Source organism: Balearica regulorum, chromosome 2 (genome assembly GCF_011004875.1).
Source record: "Balearica regulorum gibbericeps isolate bBalReg1 chromosome 2, bBalReg1.pri, whole genome shotgun sequence".
NCBI lineage: Eukaryota > Metazoa > Chordata > Aves > Gruiformes > Gruidae > Balearica > Balearica regulorum.
Window position 1 is genome coordinate 136500566 of NC_046185.1, and position 18547 is coordinate 136519112.

An 18547-nucleotide genomic window follows, 5' to 3' on the forward strand; every position below is an offset into this window, starting at 1 on the left:
AGCAGAGATTGGCACAGGCTGCTCTGGTTAAAGGGCAGAGTGTTAAGAAAAAGTGATTGAAAAGGGAAGAGCAAAAAATGTCAGAGTTTTATTATTCATTTTTTATTATTCATGTTTTATTGTTGTTGGTGAGGGCCTTGGTGTAATAGCAGGATGGTGAGTATAACAGTGGAGGAAACAAAAAAAAAAAAAAAGAAAGAAAAAGAGACAGAACTACAGATGGAGTTATAACCATCATCACGTGAGGAGCATTTTCCTCAGGAGAGCAACAAAAATGATGTTAGAGTTCTGCTGCGGTTCTGTGGAAGAGGCAAGTGTCCACTGTGCTTCATAAAATTATTTGTTACATGTCCCAAGAACCTGGGTTTTTTTTAGGTTTCTAACTTTAGTAAGCTTAACATGGGATACTTACCAACATGCAGATGATGCTAGGATACTGCTGAACTCTTAGCTTCTTTAACATTGAGAAGATAGTACTGACTTCATATATGAGTAAACAGACCTCCTTGTGCCACGCTGCATGTGAGACAATTTCTGATTCTTTCTGAATGGTGCTTCTTCCACTGTATGTTTGACCTGGTGATGGCAGTTTGCAGGTCTTTTCCTCCCTCTATAAAGCCTTAGAAAACCTACAATTCCCTGAACTAGGAGCTGTATTTGAGAGTACGCTGGTAGAGTGGTTTGTCTGCTTGCTATGGCTTGAGAAACAGGAATTCAAGTCTCACTCCATATTTATGGCCAAAGACTGTTCCCAGTACTGGAACAGGTTCCCAAAGAGGTTGTGGATGCCCCATCCCTGGAAGTGTTCAAGGCCAGGTTGGATGGGGCTTTGGGCAACCTGGTCTAGTGGAGGATGTCCCTGCCTGCAGCAGGGGGGTTAGAACTAGATGATCTTTGAGGTCCCTTCCAACACAAACCATTCTATGATTCTATGATTATTTCAGCTGCAGAATCAGAGTGGTTGGATACTGTTAAATCTGCACATGCTTTTACTTTGTTACCAGTAGCTATAAAACCTGTTGTATTAGACTTGGTGCACCAAATAGGCTCAACTGGACTTGGGAGATAGAGGCAGTTCTTGTGGGGCTTCTCAGGGAGTGCCTTCCCAAGAGCTGTTAAGCACCTTGTCAAGTTTGTACAGGGCAGATGTCTGGAATACAATAGGATTTCTTCATACAAGGTTAGACATGTGTTTAACATAGATATAATAGAAAATTGAGTTAGTAATATGATGTAGACACATCAAGCAATTGTAATAAGGCATGATCTGTAGGAAAACCAGAATCCATAAGGAAATTGCCAAATAATTTTGATTGATAGATCTATTGTGAGCTCATTCTGTTTCCATAAAAATTGTGTATAACAGAAGAGTTGAAATGTGTTGAATAAATTACTCTTCTAAAAGTACATCTAAACATATTTTACAGAAATGTAGCAAACTTTATAATGGAAATAAATAATTTTCAAATTCATTTTTTTAATGTAAAAAACAGGAAAGCAAACTCAAATCTGCAGTTATATCTTTTGAGTTGATAGGTTCTTCCTTCCCACCCCTCATCTCTGTAATAGGCTCCAGTCATATCAATCCCACACAAAAGCTTCAGTACGTTTTGAAAGAATAATGATAGATATATATGTGTTTACCCTTATTTCCTCCTTTCAGATACACATGTCATAATACACATTTTATTTCATTTTTAATCAACTACACCTTCTGCACAACTCCCTGGTTAAGGTTTTACACCTTCATAATGGAACACTCATTTGATTTGTTTTCTAAATTAATATATCGTAATACAATGCTTCATAAAGAGAATATGGGTTTATGGAGATAAAATCATTAATATAGATCTGATTAGTTGTGCTTTTTTTTTTTTTTTACTCTAAAATTGGTTATCTATGTTAAAGATATATAAATAAATGTTACTTCTTTCTCTCTCGCTTTTTCCAGACAATTATATTTCAGTACTGAATACAAATTCACATGGGAATCAACAGACTTTGAATTCATAAGACTGAAAAACCACTGGGCAAAATTGCAAAAATGTGAAAAATATATTTTTCACTTAACAATTATTGTCCTTATTATGGATGTGTGTGGGAGAAGAACTTTACACTAAGCCCCTTCAAGGCCTGTTTTGGAAACTGTACATAGGAATAGCATCACAAAGTGGCCTTTGCCATTGCTCCAGAGCAGCCTGTAGAAGATGCCGGTTCCAGCTCACTCTGAGTGGATGCAGAGATCCTCGGGGACCCATGTCCCGTGCTATATTTCCCCAATATTTTAGCATGGCTCATGGCCTGATGAGCACAGTAAAGCATGTTAATCCAATTCCTCTTCCATGAATCAGAGTTAGTCCTGTAATAAGGTCCCACAGAAAGCTACTAGCTACAGCTAGAACATACCTATGCATTTAAATTAAATCATTGTGTGGATTTAGTTAATGAAGAACTCATGTTTGTTTATTCAGAAATACATCATCTGTGTCCGGACTTGTTTAGTTCCTCTTCATTTTTGTCTTTGTTCCTGAATGCATTTACATAATACTGTAGACTGTGATAAGCTTTTTTTTTTTCAATCTATGGATAGCGCATTCATTTCTTTTTCTCTGGTTAGTGGCAGCTAGAGGTGCTTTTAAGTCACTTTTTAAACCAGTTAGCTTCTCTTTTATTCCAAAAATAATTTCTCTGTATGATATCAGTAGTAAATCCCTTTAGATACAGACTAATCTTCCTGCAGTATCTGACAATAATTTCTTTAACAATCAAGAGGAGACTCAATGCCATACTCCAAATTGTATGTAATAGCCTCTCCTCAGGTTCTATTATCTGTCATCACTATAGACGTGCCTATAAGTCTTCTATAAGATTATCTTGTTGCTAAGCTATTTTACTCATCTGGACATCATTTGTTTTATGATGCAATATTTGTTCTCATAACTGAAAAAATAAGTGGATTTCTTTCAGGCTTTCAGGGTTAATCCCATATTTTTTATGTGTGTACTCCTATAGACCTCAGTAAGATTACTTTTGTGAGTAAGGGTTGCAAGGTTAGATCTTATATCACATATATATGAATTTGTCAGAAGTGTGTCTACACTTCTGTAACCCTGCCCCCTTTCACTCTCCTGCTTTAATGATTTTTATGATAACACACTTATTTTCCATAGTTTCTGTATGATTCAGTATTTAAGTATGCAGGTTTTCAACAAAAAAGAAATGTAATGTGTTTTTATAGTACTGCTGAAAGTATGATTTGGCTGATGTATATGCATAACTGCAAAAAGCTTCTATTCTGAGACTGCTTGAAGGACATAATAATAGGAGATACTTTCAATAAGAATGGAATAATTCATTACAAGTCAGTTGAAGGGCAGAAAAATAATTAAAAGACCTAGCAGAGCAAAATATTTCAAACAATTAAACTAAAACTAGAGATAAACATATATTATTACCTAGGTTAGTTCTAGGTTAATTAGGCATCAGGAAGACCTCTTTGATCCTTAACAAAAAATTGAAAATCATTACATTCTTATTTAAATAAGTAGAGGGTTGATTCTCATTGTCATAAAGGGACACACTATCTTGGGCAGCCATCTGACATTTTTTAAAGACCTCTGTCAGTTTGGAGGAAAAAAAGAATTGCTCACTTTTTAGCTGCTAGATTATCAGATTCTATTTTATAAATACTTGGACAAGAAAGCAGAAAGGTCAGGCACTGGTTCTTTTGGAAGTAATGAATGAGTTGCAAAGGAGAAAGTGAGACAGGGCAGAATCAAGTTCTAGTGTATAATACAGGCAGTAAACTTCCCATAACTCTTTCCTCTGTTTGAACAGTTTTGGGCAAGGTGTGACTTAAATACAGTAGTTCCTTTCCTGAATTTGTGACTTTCTTACCAGCTCAGACTCACTGACTTCTCATGGTTTGGTCAAGTGAAACCACTTTCTTCCTCCTGTTCCATTCCTAGAAGGATTCTTACATGATCCATCTTGCTGGTGGTTTCTACCTCTTAAGGGGAGAGCAGCAGCCTGCATGGCTGAGCTATGAGATCACTACTCAGAGCAGATCTAACTTCTTATCCTTATGGCTTAGAGATATTGTATCTACCACGCTGGATTTGACTTCACCAGCTTTAAAGCTTTTCTGGTCTGAAGAAGAGCTCAGACACAAAATAACAGAATGCCTTTATGGAAGCTGTGAAGCCAAAGCTACTGCTCTGGACAAAGTACTGGCTAGGAGAGCAGCTTAGCTCTTAGGGCAAGAAAATTGGTAACGTTGTATGATCATTGACCTGAAGTAGAAATAGGTATCTGATGTCTTGGCAGCGATCAAAACAACAACAACAAAAACTTTTTTGGAACTGAATGTAAATGAGAGGTCTTGATGAACAATGGGGAGGACAGGGAGAGTCCTGAGGAAAACTGGCCAGTGGCTGTTCAAGTAGCCTGCTGCGAGTCTTTAAGCAAACATCATTCAGACATCTTGTGGAGAGAATGCCTTTTTGATTGTCTGTTGGGGAGAATTACCACTTTTATAGCGATACTCATTCCCAAAGCACTTTCCCAAAGCATTTTGCAGACAACATTGATCATCTGCCTACTTAGACAGATGTTCCTTCATTTTGTAGGAGAGGCTGTGACAGAAGGGGCAGGCACTGACTGAGCACCGCAGGCAGCAAACAGGTGGAGCCGTGAATGAGGCTGGCAGAGCTGTCCTTAACATGAGCAGATACACCAGTCAACTCTTAGCTTAACTGACAGGGCGTCTGTCAATTCACTGAGCAATGAATAAACATAAAATCCAGGGGTTTTACAGTCTTATCTATGTGCTGTTCTGCTGTTCTTCTATCAGCTATAACGATCTACTATTCCATTTTTACTTATATTAATTAACTGTGCTTTAATTGGACTAATTAAGTCCATTTAAGACATACCGACATAATGCTTCAAAAGGTAGAACTGGCAAAAAATGTTGAAGGATGTCAATATAACGGCTTCAAACAACCTATGTAACCTGTCCAGAACAGAAGCATAGACTTTTCACCAGGTATATCTATGAAAACATCACTGGATGTCAATATATATCTAGGCAAAAAATGACAGATATAAATAATTACTAAACAGTTACTAAACAGTATCATAAACCACATCCTAATGTAATGTAAGTTCAATGAAATTTATGAGGTAGCTGATGTTATATATAATTCTGGGCCAAATCAATGTATAATATTACTTTGCATATGTATTTTCTTTGACTTCAGAGTTACACTAGGGATAAATATTGCCCCATAATTCAAAGTCAAACCCATATTATGACATTCAGTCTACAGTCTGATGGAAGAAACACATCTTTCTAGAAAATGCATAGAATATACATACATATATTTTGTATATGTGCTTGAATATATGTATATACGTACATATATTTTATATACGTGCTTGAATTTCTGTGTACATATATGTGTATATAGATACACATACACTCTTATGAGTGATATCTTTTCAATAGTATACAGTATAATTTTTTCCCTGAAATAGTCTCTGCTTTCATAATTAAGGTCTTTATCCTGATCACTAAATTTCTGCTCAAGATGGGAAGATGGGGAGTATTAGTGCATGCTCTCACCTTTTTTATAGTTTGAAATCCAGAAAAAAAATCTTTTTGAACATTTTAAGTGCTTAGGCAATCAGTACCTGTCCTGCCAAGGCTTATTGAAAGCAGCTGGATGCCTGCCTCTGTCCTCCCCCTTCCTTGGAACTGCTGCCAGAACAGGTAGTCAGAAACGGAAAGTAGAGAAATATTTGAGCATCTGTGCTCTCTCTCTCTCTCAGGAAAACAGCTGTGGCTTCCATAGGAAGCACTCATTTTTTCCCATCAGCCAAGACTCTGGATACCCTTGGGTCCAGTTTTGGCCAGCAAGCCAAGTAGGATGCAGTTTATGGCTTAAAACTTATGAGAGAAACCGTTCGGGCGGTCCCATCCCTGGCAGAACATTGAGAGCAATTCCCCAGGATGCAAGCCACATGTGGGCCTCTGACCTTTTATTAGCACACCATGGGAGAGGTTAACAATTGTTGAGACTTCAGTCCTCCCTTTGACATACAAGTACAACAATACCAATAGCCTTTCCAAGACAAGCATATTTAGGGCACAACATCCTTTCTAATCTAGGATTCAACATGGGGGGGGGGGGGAACCAAAGCAATACCAACCCAAAAATTTGGAATAAGAAAAGGAGATTTTTTTTTTTTTTTTTATAAAACTGAAGTCTGGATTGGTATTTTTTTTCCCAACATTCTGCAATTATTAATGATATAGGGATTTGTAATTTTCTTTTTTTAAACCAACATAATCAGGAGATGGAAACAAGTTCTCACACAATTTTTAGCTCTTCATCTGGTCAGTCCTATGAGTTATGGAACTAAGATTGCTCAATAACTGGAGGAATATAAGAAATGCATGCAATTATCTGATTTTTAGGTATGTCTGTTCTGTTTATCCAAGTACGTAATTGCTGAGATTAAAAAAAAAAGAAAAAAAAGTATGAATTCTGAATCATTGATATGAGGCTTGTCAAAGAAAAAAATCACAGAAGGCCAATTCTATGTCTTTTTGATATTTCTTTGTCTTTTCAGCATTACTGTAGTGAATGATACTATCTTAGTTTTTAGCAAGACAAGGATTGGAAATATTGGAAAAAAAATATTTCCAATATTTTGGAAATATTTCCTTTTTGGGGAAACAGAATCATTGTCTGTTTTGCAGCTAAGGAGCTTTGCCTTATGTATGGCAAAGAATGCAAACTGAATACCCAAGCATCTCAGCCTTTTACTGTAACTCCTTGATTATTCTTTCACATTCTTAGATGCAGATGATTTTGACTATGCAGTCCCATGTTTTTAGTGTAGTGTGCTGAGCGTAAAATAGGAGTGAGCTAGCTCACGCTTCTGCCATCAGTCTTTGCAGCTTTCATCTGAAGAACCAAATGCAAGTTGATGTCTAAATATAATAATCCTATGACTACTCTGATGGGAAGCAGGTTCAACCCTGTCCAATACCTAAAACTGGAAAAAAAAATAAAAAAAATTTAAAGCAGCAACAGATCCTGCTTTTCATCCTTTTGCTAAGATGACAACCATATCTGAGAATGAAATCGGTGGTCTTGCACAAGGTCGGTTACTGCAAAAAAAAAAAATAGTTGCTAAGGAATGGTTGTTCTGCATGCTAAGCAGTCTCATCTTTATTAACCACTGTTGGCAAAGTGGATCTTAACAAATGTTAGTTAGAGGTGAATAGTCCTTTTGTATTCATTGTGAATAAACAGAAATACTGGGCTGGTGGGGAGCCTCCACTGAAGAAGGATCAAGTACGGCTAAACCATAGACACATGCCTATTTAACCATTTACACACCTTTCGCAGCTTCCTTATATAGATGGTTCCAATGTTCTACCATCCTTATAGACAGCTGTTATCTAATGAAAATTTTAGTTTAAAAAGATTTTTTTTGTTGTTTTTATTACCCTGAGCAGTAGTTTATCTTCTTTTCTTTCTATATTGTTCTTTTACATGTCATAAGATTGATCTTATTGCCCCTCGTGAGTCGTTTTATTTTTTTTCCTTTTTTTTCCCCTCTCCTTCAGAATAACAGCAGAATTGCTGTAAGCTTTCCTGCAGGTCAACTTTTCTAAACCTTTTATCATTCTTGTTGTCTACTTCAGGACTATATCTAGCTTATTTATGCTTTCCTTAAAGACTTTATCACCTTTCAGCAGGCTGGATCAATACGTAGAGGCTACATGAAATGCTTCTGTTAATATCTTGCACACTGATACTGGTATCTTTTTGTATTGGCATTGCATGGTTGAGACATGTTTTGTTCGTGAACTGCTCCAACTCTCCATTTTTCTAATATACTTCCGACTAATGATTATTCCTCACTGTGTATTTGTGTATTTGGTTTCTCTTAAGTCTAGTATCTTCCATTTCTGTTAAATTACACATTTTCTTCAGTATCTTCAGATTTTTTTAAAACAATTATGAAATCTCCTCCTGTTTTCCAGGAAAAAAAAAGTTTCATCCTTTTTTCTATTTTAGAAATGTTATGATATACATGCCTACTTTTTCATCTAAATTCTGATTTCCGTCTCATTTTGTGATCTAATAATTGATTCTTCCTCTCTGGAAGTTTTTTCTTGCACTCAGTTCTGTGCCATCCATACAGAAGTTTCATTTAGACTATATTCCCCTGGTTTTCCTAGTAGAAAGTCACATAGATCACTTCCATTAATTTTCTTTTTTTTTTTTTTTCCTATAAGCTATATAAATAATACCACTACATTGGCTTGACATAATGAGTAGGAATATCAATGATTGAGCCCATTTGAATATATCTGTGGTTAATGTCGATAACGACGACTTTTATATAATCAAAAGATGGTGAGTTTTGGGAATGGGAGTTTCCCTGGACAAGAATAGAAGCAACAAACCAGAAGACAGGAAGAGTGTCTTAAAAGCAAGCAAGAGAGAGAGAGAGAGACACCAATAGCCAGGAGGAGATCTACTTTTCCATGTAAAGGGATGGACAGAGGGCTGGACTGACCTCAGCACATTTTTCTTCTTGGAACTTAAAAACAGTCACAGTTTACCGCTTTTGGCCTCAAAAGCGGGTTGGCCGGCTGGATGGGTGTGTTCTGTCTATCTTTAACTTGGACATGTATCTTCTATGGCAAGATTTTTCCTTTAGGGTATCAATGACTATTAACCCATTTCTTTAGTTCAGAAGTTGGAGATTTTGTTTCATTGGTTTTTTTGTTTGGTTGGTTGGTTTGGTTCGGGTTTTTTATGCTGAGAAAAGCCTTCTGTGTTCTCCATTTTTCAATGAAAGGATTAATTTCTCCTTATGATGTATTGGCTTTAAGAACAATCTTCATCTCAAATGACTTTTAGCCTTGATCTTCCTCTGTCTGTCTTGAATACTTTTCTGGTGTTTGTTCACTGTGCTGGGAAGCCCTTCTGCTTGTCGCTCAATTGTTTTATCCCTCTCTGCACATTCTTATTCCTTTCTTTCACATTTGTCGTTACTCACAGTAGCCAACTTTTTCCCATCACTTCTTTTCAACATCTGTAGCAAAGTTTTTCCCGTCAGTGATCTAATGTCTGCGGGTTATAGTTAAAGGCTGGGATTATTTTTTAATATTTTTTTTTTCCTCCACACAATGGAAAAATTCCCATTTTGGAGTTCATAGCTAGTCAACTTTCTCTGAAGAGGATATTTAGTAAACCAGTGAGTGGAGATCTTCTACTTTGCAGCCACCTTTGTCAGGCTGGAGAGCTCTGACAGTGCTCTTGGTTCTGTTCGCCACCCCACCAGGGTGCTTATGCACAATAGCCACACTCTGAAATGAAACCATCTGTGTAGAAACATACAATATTTTATGTCTGCTAACGATGGAGAGATTGGACACTGGCTTACGTACTGTTTTTCCTGCAATGTCAGTATATCATTGTATTAAAGTGACATAACAAAAGAAGGGATTGAAGAGATCAAATTATCTCTGTAGATGCTTATTTGGTGAATGTTACACAGCTAGGTAATATCCAGTCCAAATACTGAATTGTTATGTGTAGCAATTTTTCTTCTGTATTCAAACTGCAATTTTTATTTTTTTTTTTTTCTTCTGTAGCTGTAATTTTCCTGTATTTTCAAGCAAGGATGCAGGCATAAAGGAGAGGTCTCTCCTGCATGAGCTCCTTCAAATTTGCCCCATCTTTTAAGTAAAAACTTACTTCAGCACAGGATTAAGCAGTATGGTACCTAAACTTTTCTTAAACCCACGACCATATAAAAAGAATATCCTTACTCTTATCCCAGAAGTACATATGTCCAGTTGTTCTAGCATAGAATATTGCATTTAAAAGCATTCAATTCTTTAAACCTAAGAGAACAATTTAAATTTGATTAAATATAAGATCTCTGCAGTAAACTATCGATTAAACTAAAATGAGCTTCATATTTCTTGAATAAGAGAGATTGAACTACTCTTTAGATATAATTTAAATAATGTCTTATAAAGTGAAATAGGGCTTTGCAGATGTCTGTTTTACCCTCCAACTTGTGTTTGAGCTCTAAGTAATGCAGTGGGGTGTATGTAATTTATGCTGCAGCTGCTGACAGGCATAAAAGTAAATGAGATGTTTCATCTCAATGGGTACATTTCCTGTTTAAATGTTTAAGAAAATAAACTCAGCTTCAGCCAAACTGTGGCAGGACTATCTCAAATATTTCATTTTTGCAGTGAACAGCTATTAATAACTCTTTCAATCTCGTTTGGCCCGTTAGCCTGCAACAGATTAAACTGGTATGTTTACAGATTGAGTAAGTTTTGTCGTCTTAACTTTTATGAAAGCTTTATTTTTAGTTGTTCATTTAAAATATAATAATTGAGAAAATTTCCATGCCTGTTGTTTCTCAACTTTGAGGGAAAATGGAGGCTGAAAAATTGCAGAATATTTAAAATTAGAAAAATGAGATTCAGAATTAAGATTTTCTAAAACTGTTGATCTTTGAACTTCTTTTTCAGTACTGTGTTGTCAAAAATGAAACTAAAGCAATATGAAACAACAGAAATTCTAAAATATTGCTATGCTCTAGAATGTATAACAAAGCATATATCTTCTTTTATGAAATTTTTAAGCTCAGATGATGATTGACAATTTATAATTATTAAATATATATATATATTTAGAATGTATTTGCAAAACAATGAATCAGACATGGTCCAGAAGCTATTTTTAAATGTTCATTGAACAGCTAAGATGACTTTTGTTTAACAGGGTTTTACTTTTGGGGACAACCTGAAATGGCTAAACATTTAAGAATGATCTAGGAATTTATAGATGCAATTAGGTAACTTACTATGGGAAGTATTCTCAGATATTTCAATAGAATATTTTAAAACAAATTTTATCCTGAAGAAATGCAGAAAGTTTATGTATATGTTAATGAGTATAATGGTGATACTGTTTCCAGCTTGCATTAGCTCATCACAAGGTGAAGATTTAATAATTATTAACATGCTTTGGAGTTCCTATTCACATGACTTGACAGCAAAGCTTCCCACTTGAGTGATTTTTAGGGTTGTTTTGGGGGTGGTTTTTGGTGGGGTTTTTTTTGTGGGGGGTGGGGGTGGGGTTTGTTTTGTCTTTTGGGGAATGAGGTAAAACCTTCCTAATCCTAGTGTTTAGGGTGTGGATTATTCTGTGACCCAAGAGAGAAGGAATTTCACAGGTAACACTTCAATAGGACACATACATCTACACAAGCGATTTGAGAGGCAGTGGACTGTTTTCTCCTGAGTGAAAAGATACCACCATGTGATGAAAGATACCACGCTGGATGCACATAAGCCATTTTAGGTCTAAATATAACTGTAATAGCACTGCCTGTGTAAAAATCCCCATGTATTTAGCTGAGGGATGAGACTTACTAGCTGGCGTGCAATGCCAGGAAAGTCAGAGTCAACCTGGTGCTGTGCTGAGCGAGATTTAGCCGCTTATGTCGTTGCTAGCTCAGGCAACTCTGCAGTGCACTTGATTTCATACCGGGGATGAGCCCAGCTGTGAAAGCAACAGAGGACTATATATATCTCCTTTCTCCAGATCTTTCTTTGTCTTTCCTGGATAAGTAATATAAGCCTTTTAAAGTATGGAGGCTTTTGCAGCCCATGTTTTCAGGCATTATCTAGCTTTAGAGTCTCAGACCATATTTTAATAAAAGAAGGAATTTTTAAAACATTTAGTAGAATAGGAAGGAGATGTATATATCACTTCCCTGTTATTTTCTCATTATCTGTTAATAATGAAGTATAAAACAAATGAGATATATCATAGTAACAAGAAACCAGTCTGTGAGTGAACTATCAATATGCTTTTTTGGGCATTGAAGATACTTGGCTTAATCCTGCTTGTGCCAAATCTCTTAATACACACCTTGTTCTATGTCAGGGACATGCTGAATCTGCGAGATATGAGCTGCACCAATACTCATGAACCTTTGTGGAGAATTTCCAGACCTCCTGTTACTTTTACAGAAATCTTAGACAAATGCTGTGAAACCACTACTATCATAGTTGTCCCTGTTCCCTTCTATCCACAATTCCTTCACCAAAAAAAAAAAAAAAAAAAAAAAATCAGCTTCCCACTTCCTTCTCCATATATTTCCTAGTATATGGAACGCATACACAGAGAAGGAATCTTCTTGTTTCTTGGTTTCCCTTTCCAGGTATTATTATTGTAACTTTTTTTGCTAGTGCAATCTTCTTGACCTGTGCACTGTACAAGGTTAGTGATTTCTGGATCGGCTGTTAATGCCAGATTTCTCTATTAGCCTTAGACAACTCATCTCAAAACATTGCATTGCGAATGAAGATCCATGTCTTTATTACCCAAACCCTGACTTCCAGAAACAGAGAACCTCTTTCCCCACTTCCGAGACATATATTTTCTATCATCTCCTCTATGTAGTTCAACACCTGAAGCAGTCCTGTGTAGAGAAGTGGGAAAACAGCAATGCTATTAGTGAAAACTGCACCATTTAGGTACTTGTGAAATCTGGAGTAGTGCATTCAACCATTTTGTTATTAATATTAGTATTTTTTTATTAACTGTTATATCAGTTCACGATCCCCATCTTTATTAGAAAAGGACAATGACATTACCCAGACACAGCCTTCTCAGATAAAGGTTAAAAAATTACTCTATCATTAATATTGATAGTATGAAATGATTTCTGGTCCCTTTGAAGAAGCCATGTTTAGATTTGTAGATAAAGGATATAAAAAGAACCTTAATCATGTCTGATTTGCAGTCATCAGTTAAACAATTCTCAGCATCATGAGAGGGCTCGTTGTTTACCACGTTTGCCAGTATCAGGTCCACTTAATGATGTGAACAGCCAACCTAATGAAGTATGTGGATGTGCTGACCTTCCCAAGCCCTCTCTAGAGTTAGGAATACATCACCCATCACAGAGATGTTCAGAGAATTCAGTATCTAAAACACACCTGTTCATATGGTGGTGTACCCCAGATACAGCCAATCTGTCGCGCAGTTGCAGACTGTCTCTGCAGCGAAATTTGGAGTGAACACATCTAGGCAGAATCTGAGAAATGTCAGATAATCATAGAATGATTTAGGTTGTGTTGTGGTTTAACCCCAGGCAATACCTAAGCATCATTCACTCATCTTCTCCTTCCCCACAAGGGAATGGGGAGGAGAATGGGAAAAAAAAACCCAAAACCCAAAACAGCTTGTGGGTTGAGATAAAGACAGTTTAGTAGGATAACAAAGGAAGAAGATAATAATAGTAATAATGATAATATATAAAACAAATAATACAAAAATGCAATTATTCACCACATGCAGAAACCCCCCCCCAATGCCCAGTCTATTTCCGAACAGTGAATCTGCCTCCCAGCTAGCGTCCCCAGTTATATACAGAGCATGATGCTGTATGGTAGAGAATATCCCTTTGGGCAGTCTGGGTCAGCTGTCCTGGCTGTGCTCTCCCAGCTTCTTGTGCACCTGGCAGGGTGTGAGAAGCTGAAAAGTCCTTGATGTAGTGTAGATACTACAACTACCTATCAACAACTAAAAACGCCAGTGTGTTATTATTCTCATCCTAAATACAAAACACAGTACTATACCAGCTATTAGAAAAGATAACTAACTCTTTCTCAGCTGAAAGCAGGACAGGTTGGAAGAGATCTAAGGTCTTGTGGTTCAAGACTCTTCCCCCTCTTTAAAGCAGGGCTATCCGGACATTTCTCTATATTTCTAGACCAATGTCTAAAGGCTTCTAATTCTATACAGATGAAATCTGCAAGAGGAAAGACACTATATCTAGGCAATTCAGGTATACAAAGCCATTACAATAGAGAAAATGGCAGAAAATAACATTAGTGATCACCAACAAAGCTAATCATGCAGAAGTGGGTGTCTGAATTTAGCTAATGATTTTAAAGTAGTTTACAGCCCAATAAACTTGGATCACTCCAGTGGGGATTTCCGGTGAAGAGTAGACTCAGTCCTGCAGTCAATCCATTAGTTAAGCTACCTTTGTTCTTGTGAAGAATGTTATTTACATTTCTGTAGGCTTATTCAGGGAGAGAATATGGGCTGTATGGAAATAGAAAGACTATATGACAGGAGGTAAAGTAAATATTTGGAAGAGTACTGTCCTCTTCCAGCCATCTAAAGCACAGTCTATAATTAATCTGTAGTTACTTGAACAGGTAAATGTAACAAGTGCTTATATTAAAGTGGCAAAAAGTTTGCATTTAACTTTGCTGGATATATGGTTGTGAGAAATTCTGCTTTTAGGCCTACCTGTCCCATATATGACCACTCTCCACAGTAATTTTTCATTTGAAGACAGAAGTAAAACTATTATTCTTATGTAATATTTTTGTGGAGGAACTTTTCTCAGTGTATACTATTTAATTCTATCTTTTTATTTCAAAACCAGCTCAATTAAGAAAATGATATGTGAATATTTTTATCAAGGGACAAATATTAGTTGGTTTAGACAATACAAGAAAGAATGAGAATTTCTATGATAATAATTTAGAAACTATGAAGGAGAAAAAAAAACCCCAACAAACAACAAAAAATCCCCAAAACAAACCAAAGCCAAACCCCAACCTGTTAGGGTGCGAGAGAGTTGAACAGAAAATGTAAAATATCTGCAGATAGGATTCAGGAAAGATGTTTTCCCAAAGGCATTAGAAAAATACCAGTCAACTATAGTTCAGATCACCTGGTGGAATGCTCTTCTGCTACTTCCTGCTGCCTACGCTATTGTCTGCTCAAAATTCTGGCACGTATCATCTTGTCTTTCCATTGCTGACATCACCTGATTGCACCATTCATTCAAGTGGGTCAAGCCTTGTAACTCCAAAATATGCAGCAGCAATCAAAAGAAACTGAACTCCAACCTACACAGCAAGTTTCTGCTTGGTAGCCCCGTACAGCTGGCTCTGCTCAGGGTAGGTCAGCATTATAGCAGTAGAGCCAGCCAGAATTGCTGTCATGCAAGGGAGAATGTGGCCCCTTAATTTTTTTCCCTGATGTTTGGGTTTTTCTCAAACCCCGTCCCCCACAACCTTGCAGCATTCTTGTTTCATGGATACGTTATTTCCATCAAGTACTGGCAGTCCTGACATTGATAGGCAGTGAATCAATACTTTTATAGAATCATGAAGCCAAACTTGTTCTGCAGATCCACAATGTGCAGTATGTGGGTTTTCATTCTGGATGTAATAACTGCAATTTGAAATACACCCACACAAGCATTGACTGCATGCTTTAAGAAATTCACAATAAAGAATTTAATTAAGAAAGGAGAAATTGCATCACTCCATTTTAAAAAGAAAAATTCATCCGAGATGTTTTTTTCATTTTCGGGCTATAATAGTAATAACCATCTTTAGCTGAGGACATTTCCTGGGGCTTAATGGCCCATGGCTGTGCTTCTTCAGGTGATCATCATCTCCCAGCAGTCATTAATCCCCCACAAATGCCCTGCACCTCAGTCATTAAATGTGCTTAAACATGCTTCTTCTGAAAATGAAATACTTCTATATTTAATGTATCTTCCAGGAATAGGAGTGATCTTTCTGAGGTGAGGAATGAAAAGAGTTTAGTAATGTGTCAGAGAAGTACTAATTATGACAAGTGGATAAGATCTGTTTCTGGAGATAGCACGGCAAAGAATTTTTCTGCAGTAAGAGCATGTTATGTGTAAGTCATCACTTTATGTGTCACGATTCACACTCATCCCAATTACATAACAGCCAAATCAGAAATACAGAGAGTTATTTGTAGCTGATTTACTTCTATGGGGCATCTCAGCATAGAAATAAAGCATCTCACAAAACACAGAGAGTATCTGCCTGCAGCACTGCTTAAAAAGTCTTTCCATTCCATAGCTGTAAAATAGAGCTATGCAGTTTTATAAGGTGTTTGTGATAACGCAAGGGGGGAAAAAAAAAAAAGTCAAGTCTTTTATACCTAAAGGGTTGAAAATCTTTTAAGTAAGTCTTTTGGTGAGAATTTTATGGGTCTTTCTTACATATGGGACCACAAGCACAGCACCTACAGCATCATCAGAAGTTTTGAACACAGCAGACGGCCTACCCTTGCTCAAGTCAAATAAAAGCCTTTAATGAAAATAGTTGAAGGGAATTTGTCTTGATAAAGGTTGAATGGGGATTGGATTTTTTTTTTTTTATTTAATTGAAATTCAACTTAGTGATACATCATGTTATTTCCATCTTGTGCTGCTAAGTATGTAATGTATAGACTACATGAAGCCTGTACCTGTCCCAAACAGGTTGTGAGAGGGATCAGACATGATTCCATCACATTCCGTTCAATAAGTGCAAGATTAGTACCTTTTATGTATTATGGTCATTTATTATTTATATTGGACATTCAGATCTCATGTACTTTGGTGAGTGACTGTAGATGAGGCCAGAAGTAGATTTTTAGGCCATACATTCTTAAATGTGGAATGTTAAATGATGTTAATGTTAAAATTGGATCTCTCCTAGTCAGTACCTTTTGATTGCAGATTAAACTGAAAAAAAAGAATTATTATAATCTGACTCCAAATTCCTTTTTTTTTTCAATATTCTCTGTCTCTTCAAACAAACAAACAAAAAAAACCAAAACAAAACAATCACCTGAACAAAACATCTTCCAGTATAAATGGAATGTTATGTTCAACTCACAGTAAAAAAATTCACTTGTTACAGGTTACTGAAGAAACTGCCTTAATATTGCAATTTTCTAAGTCAAGGAATTTTTTTTACATGAAAGACAAAGATTTACTTCAGAAAATTTAAAGTACAAAATTTCACATACACATGTGTGCAGACACTTTTTATCCTGCTCTCTTTCTTGTTCTTTGGACAAAGCTATTACCTGAACTAGACTTTACCCTGCAAGTATTTTTACTCATCCCAAAGCAGTTTTCAGCAAATTAATGAAAAAAGAATTATTAGATCTCTCATTAAAATTCATTGACTGGAAAAAAAAAAAAAAAAAAAAAGAAAAAAAGAAAAGATGTACAGAGCCAAGGACAAGATAAAGACTATTACATCTTTAAGTTGTTTCCAATCTAGTTTGTGTCCCATCATAAATAGCAGATTGGGGAATAAGTACTAATCTGTAGTACTGCAGTTAGAACACGTCTTTTGCCATAGATTCTGTTTAAGGCTACTTTGGACATTTGTACCCTACCATGCAACTTACAGATTCTTCAGATCATTTGCCAAAAAAGAAACCAGTAAACATTTTTGCAGCTACCTTCTGTCACTGCTGGTGTTATTATTGTCCTATTTTATTGTACATGACACCGAGTACTCCAAATCCAAACTCAATTACAAAGTAGGGAAGGTCATGCAGGCTTTGCCAGTTATCTTGTTTTGGTACCATTCAGAAAGAACAAATTCCATCAGGAATGTACACAATAAAGAGTAATAAAAAAACCCATACATTCCTAGAGTGAATTCATCACTACGCCTAGAATTCTTGTATAATTTTTCTACTTGAGAGCTCTCTGGTTTCACCCATTCATTATATTTACAGACAAGTATAATTTAAAAAAATATTATATAATGTTTCTTATTTTAAATTCTCTGTTGTAGGTCTTGTTTTTCCTCTGCGCTGCATTCTGGGGAATCCAAATTATGAAGCAGATGGCTTCATCCAAAGACAAACATCACTGAAAGAGCAGATCTAACATCACTTTAATTATGGAAACAGCACTTTGGAATAACCTTCTAAGTTCCCTGGAATTAATCAACCATGAATCGTACTGAATTGCAATCATTCCACTTATGATAGGAAAGGTTTGTGATTTCGCATGAAGGTTTGAAAGATTCATTACGATGTATATTCATTTTTCTTTGATTTTTAAAAAAATATTTAATTTTCCCCCAATAAAATGTTGTTCACAACATATATTTTTGCATCCAAAGGATTACAAAGTCTTAGAAACCAGTTAAAACTAATTGCATTTTGCAGTGATTTTTGTTAGTAATCATATGTGAAAAGTATTTATTGCAAGAGGAATAATTAAAATCATATTTGTTGTATCCTGGTATAAAGTGACTTATTGTCTTCCTATTGAGGCTAAACATGAACATGTGTGAATGTCAGTTTTTCCGTAATGATTGAATTGCACTAGAATCTCAATGTCATGCCCAATTCGCTGTTCATAACATATAGCTACATGAGGATGAGTAGTCGAGGCAAGAAACTGATTAAAACCAGCATGATAAAATAACTCGAACTAGTATGAGTTGAAACATCTTCAATAAAAGTGGCTGATGTATATGTTGTATAATGCAGACTTGCAGTTTAGATTGAATTATTTAAGGAGTACACCTGCAGTGGCCAACTTTATATGCTGATCAAGCCAGCACTTACACATGGGTATCCCATTGACTAATGTTACTCACGTGACAAAATATTTGCAAGGC

General features: G+C 36.2%; 1 protein-coding gene across 1 annotated transcript in view; it reads left to right on the forward strand.

The window, feature by feature from the left end:
• AGMO (alkylglycerol monooxygenase) overlaps positions 1-18172 on the forward strand; it is a 196100-nt gene extending 177928 nt beyond the window's left edge. The window contains 1 exon segment of the mRNA XM_075746077.1: positions 17711-18172. Within this exon segment, the coding sequence (XP_075602192.1) occupies positions 17711-17791 (81 nt within the window). The 3' untranslated portion in view covers positions 17792-18172.
• Positions 18173-18547: the final 375 nt, after the last annotated feature.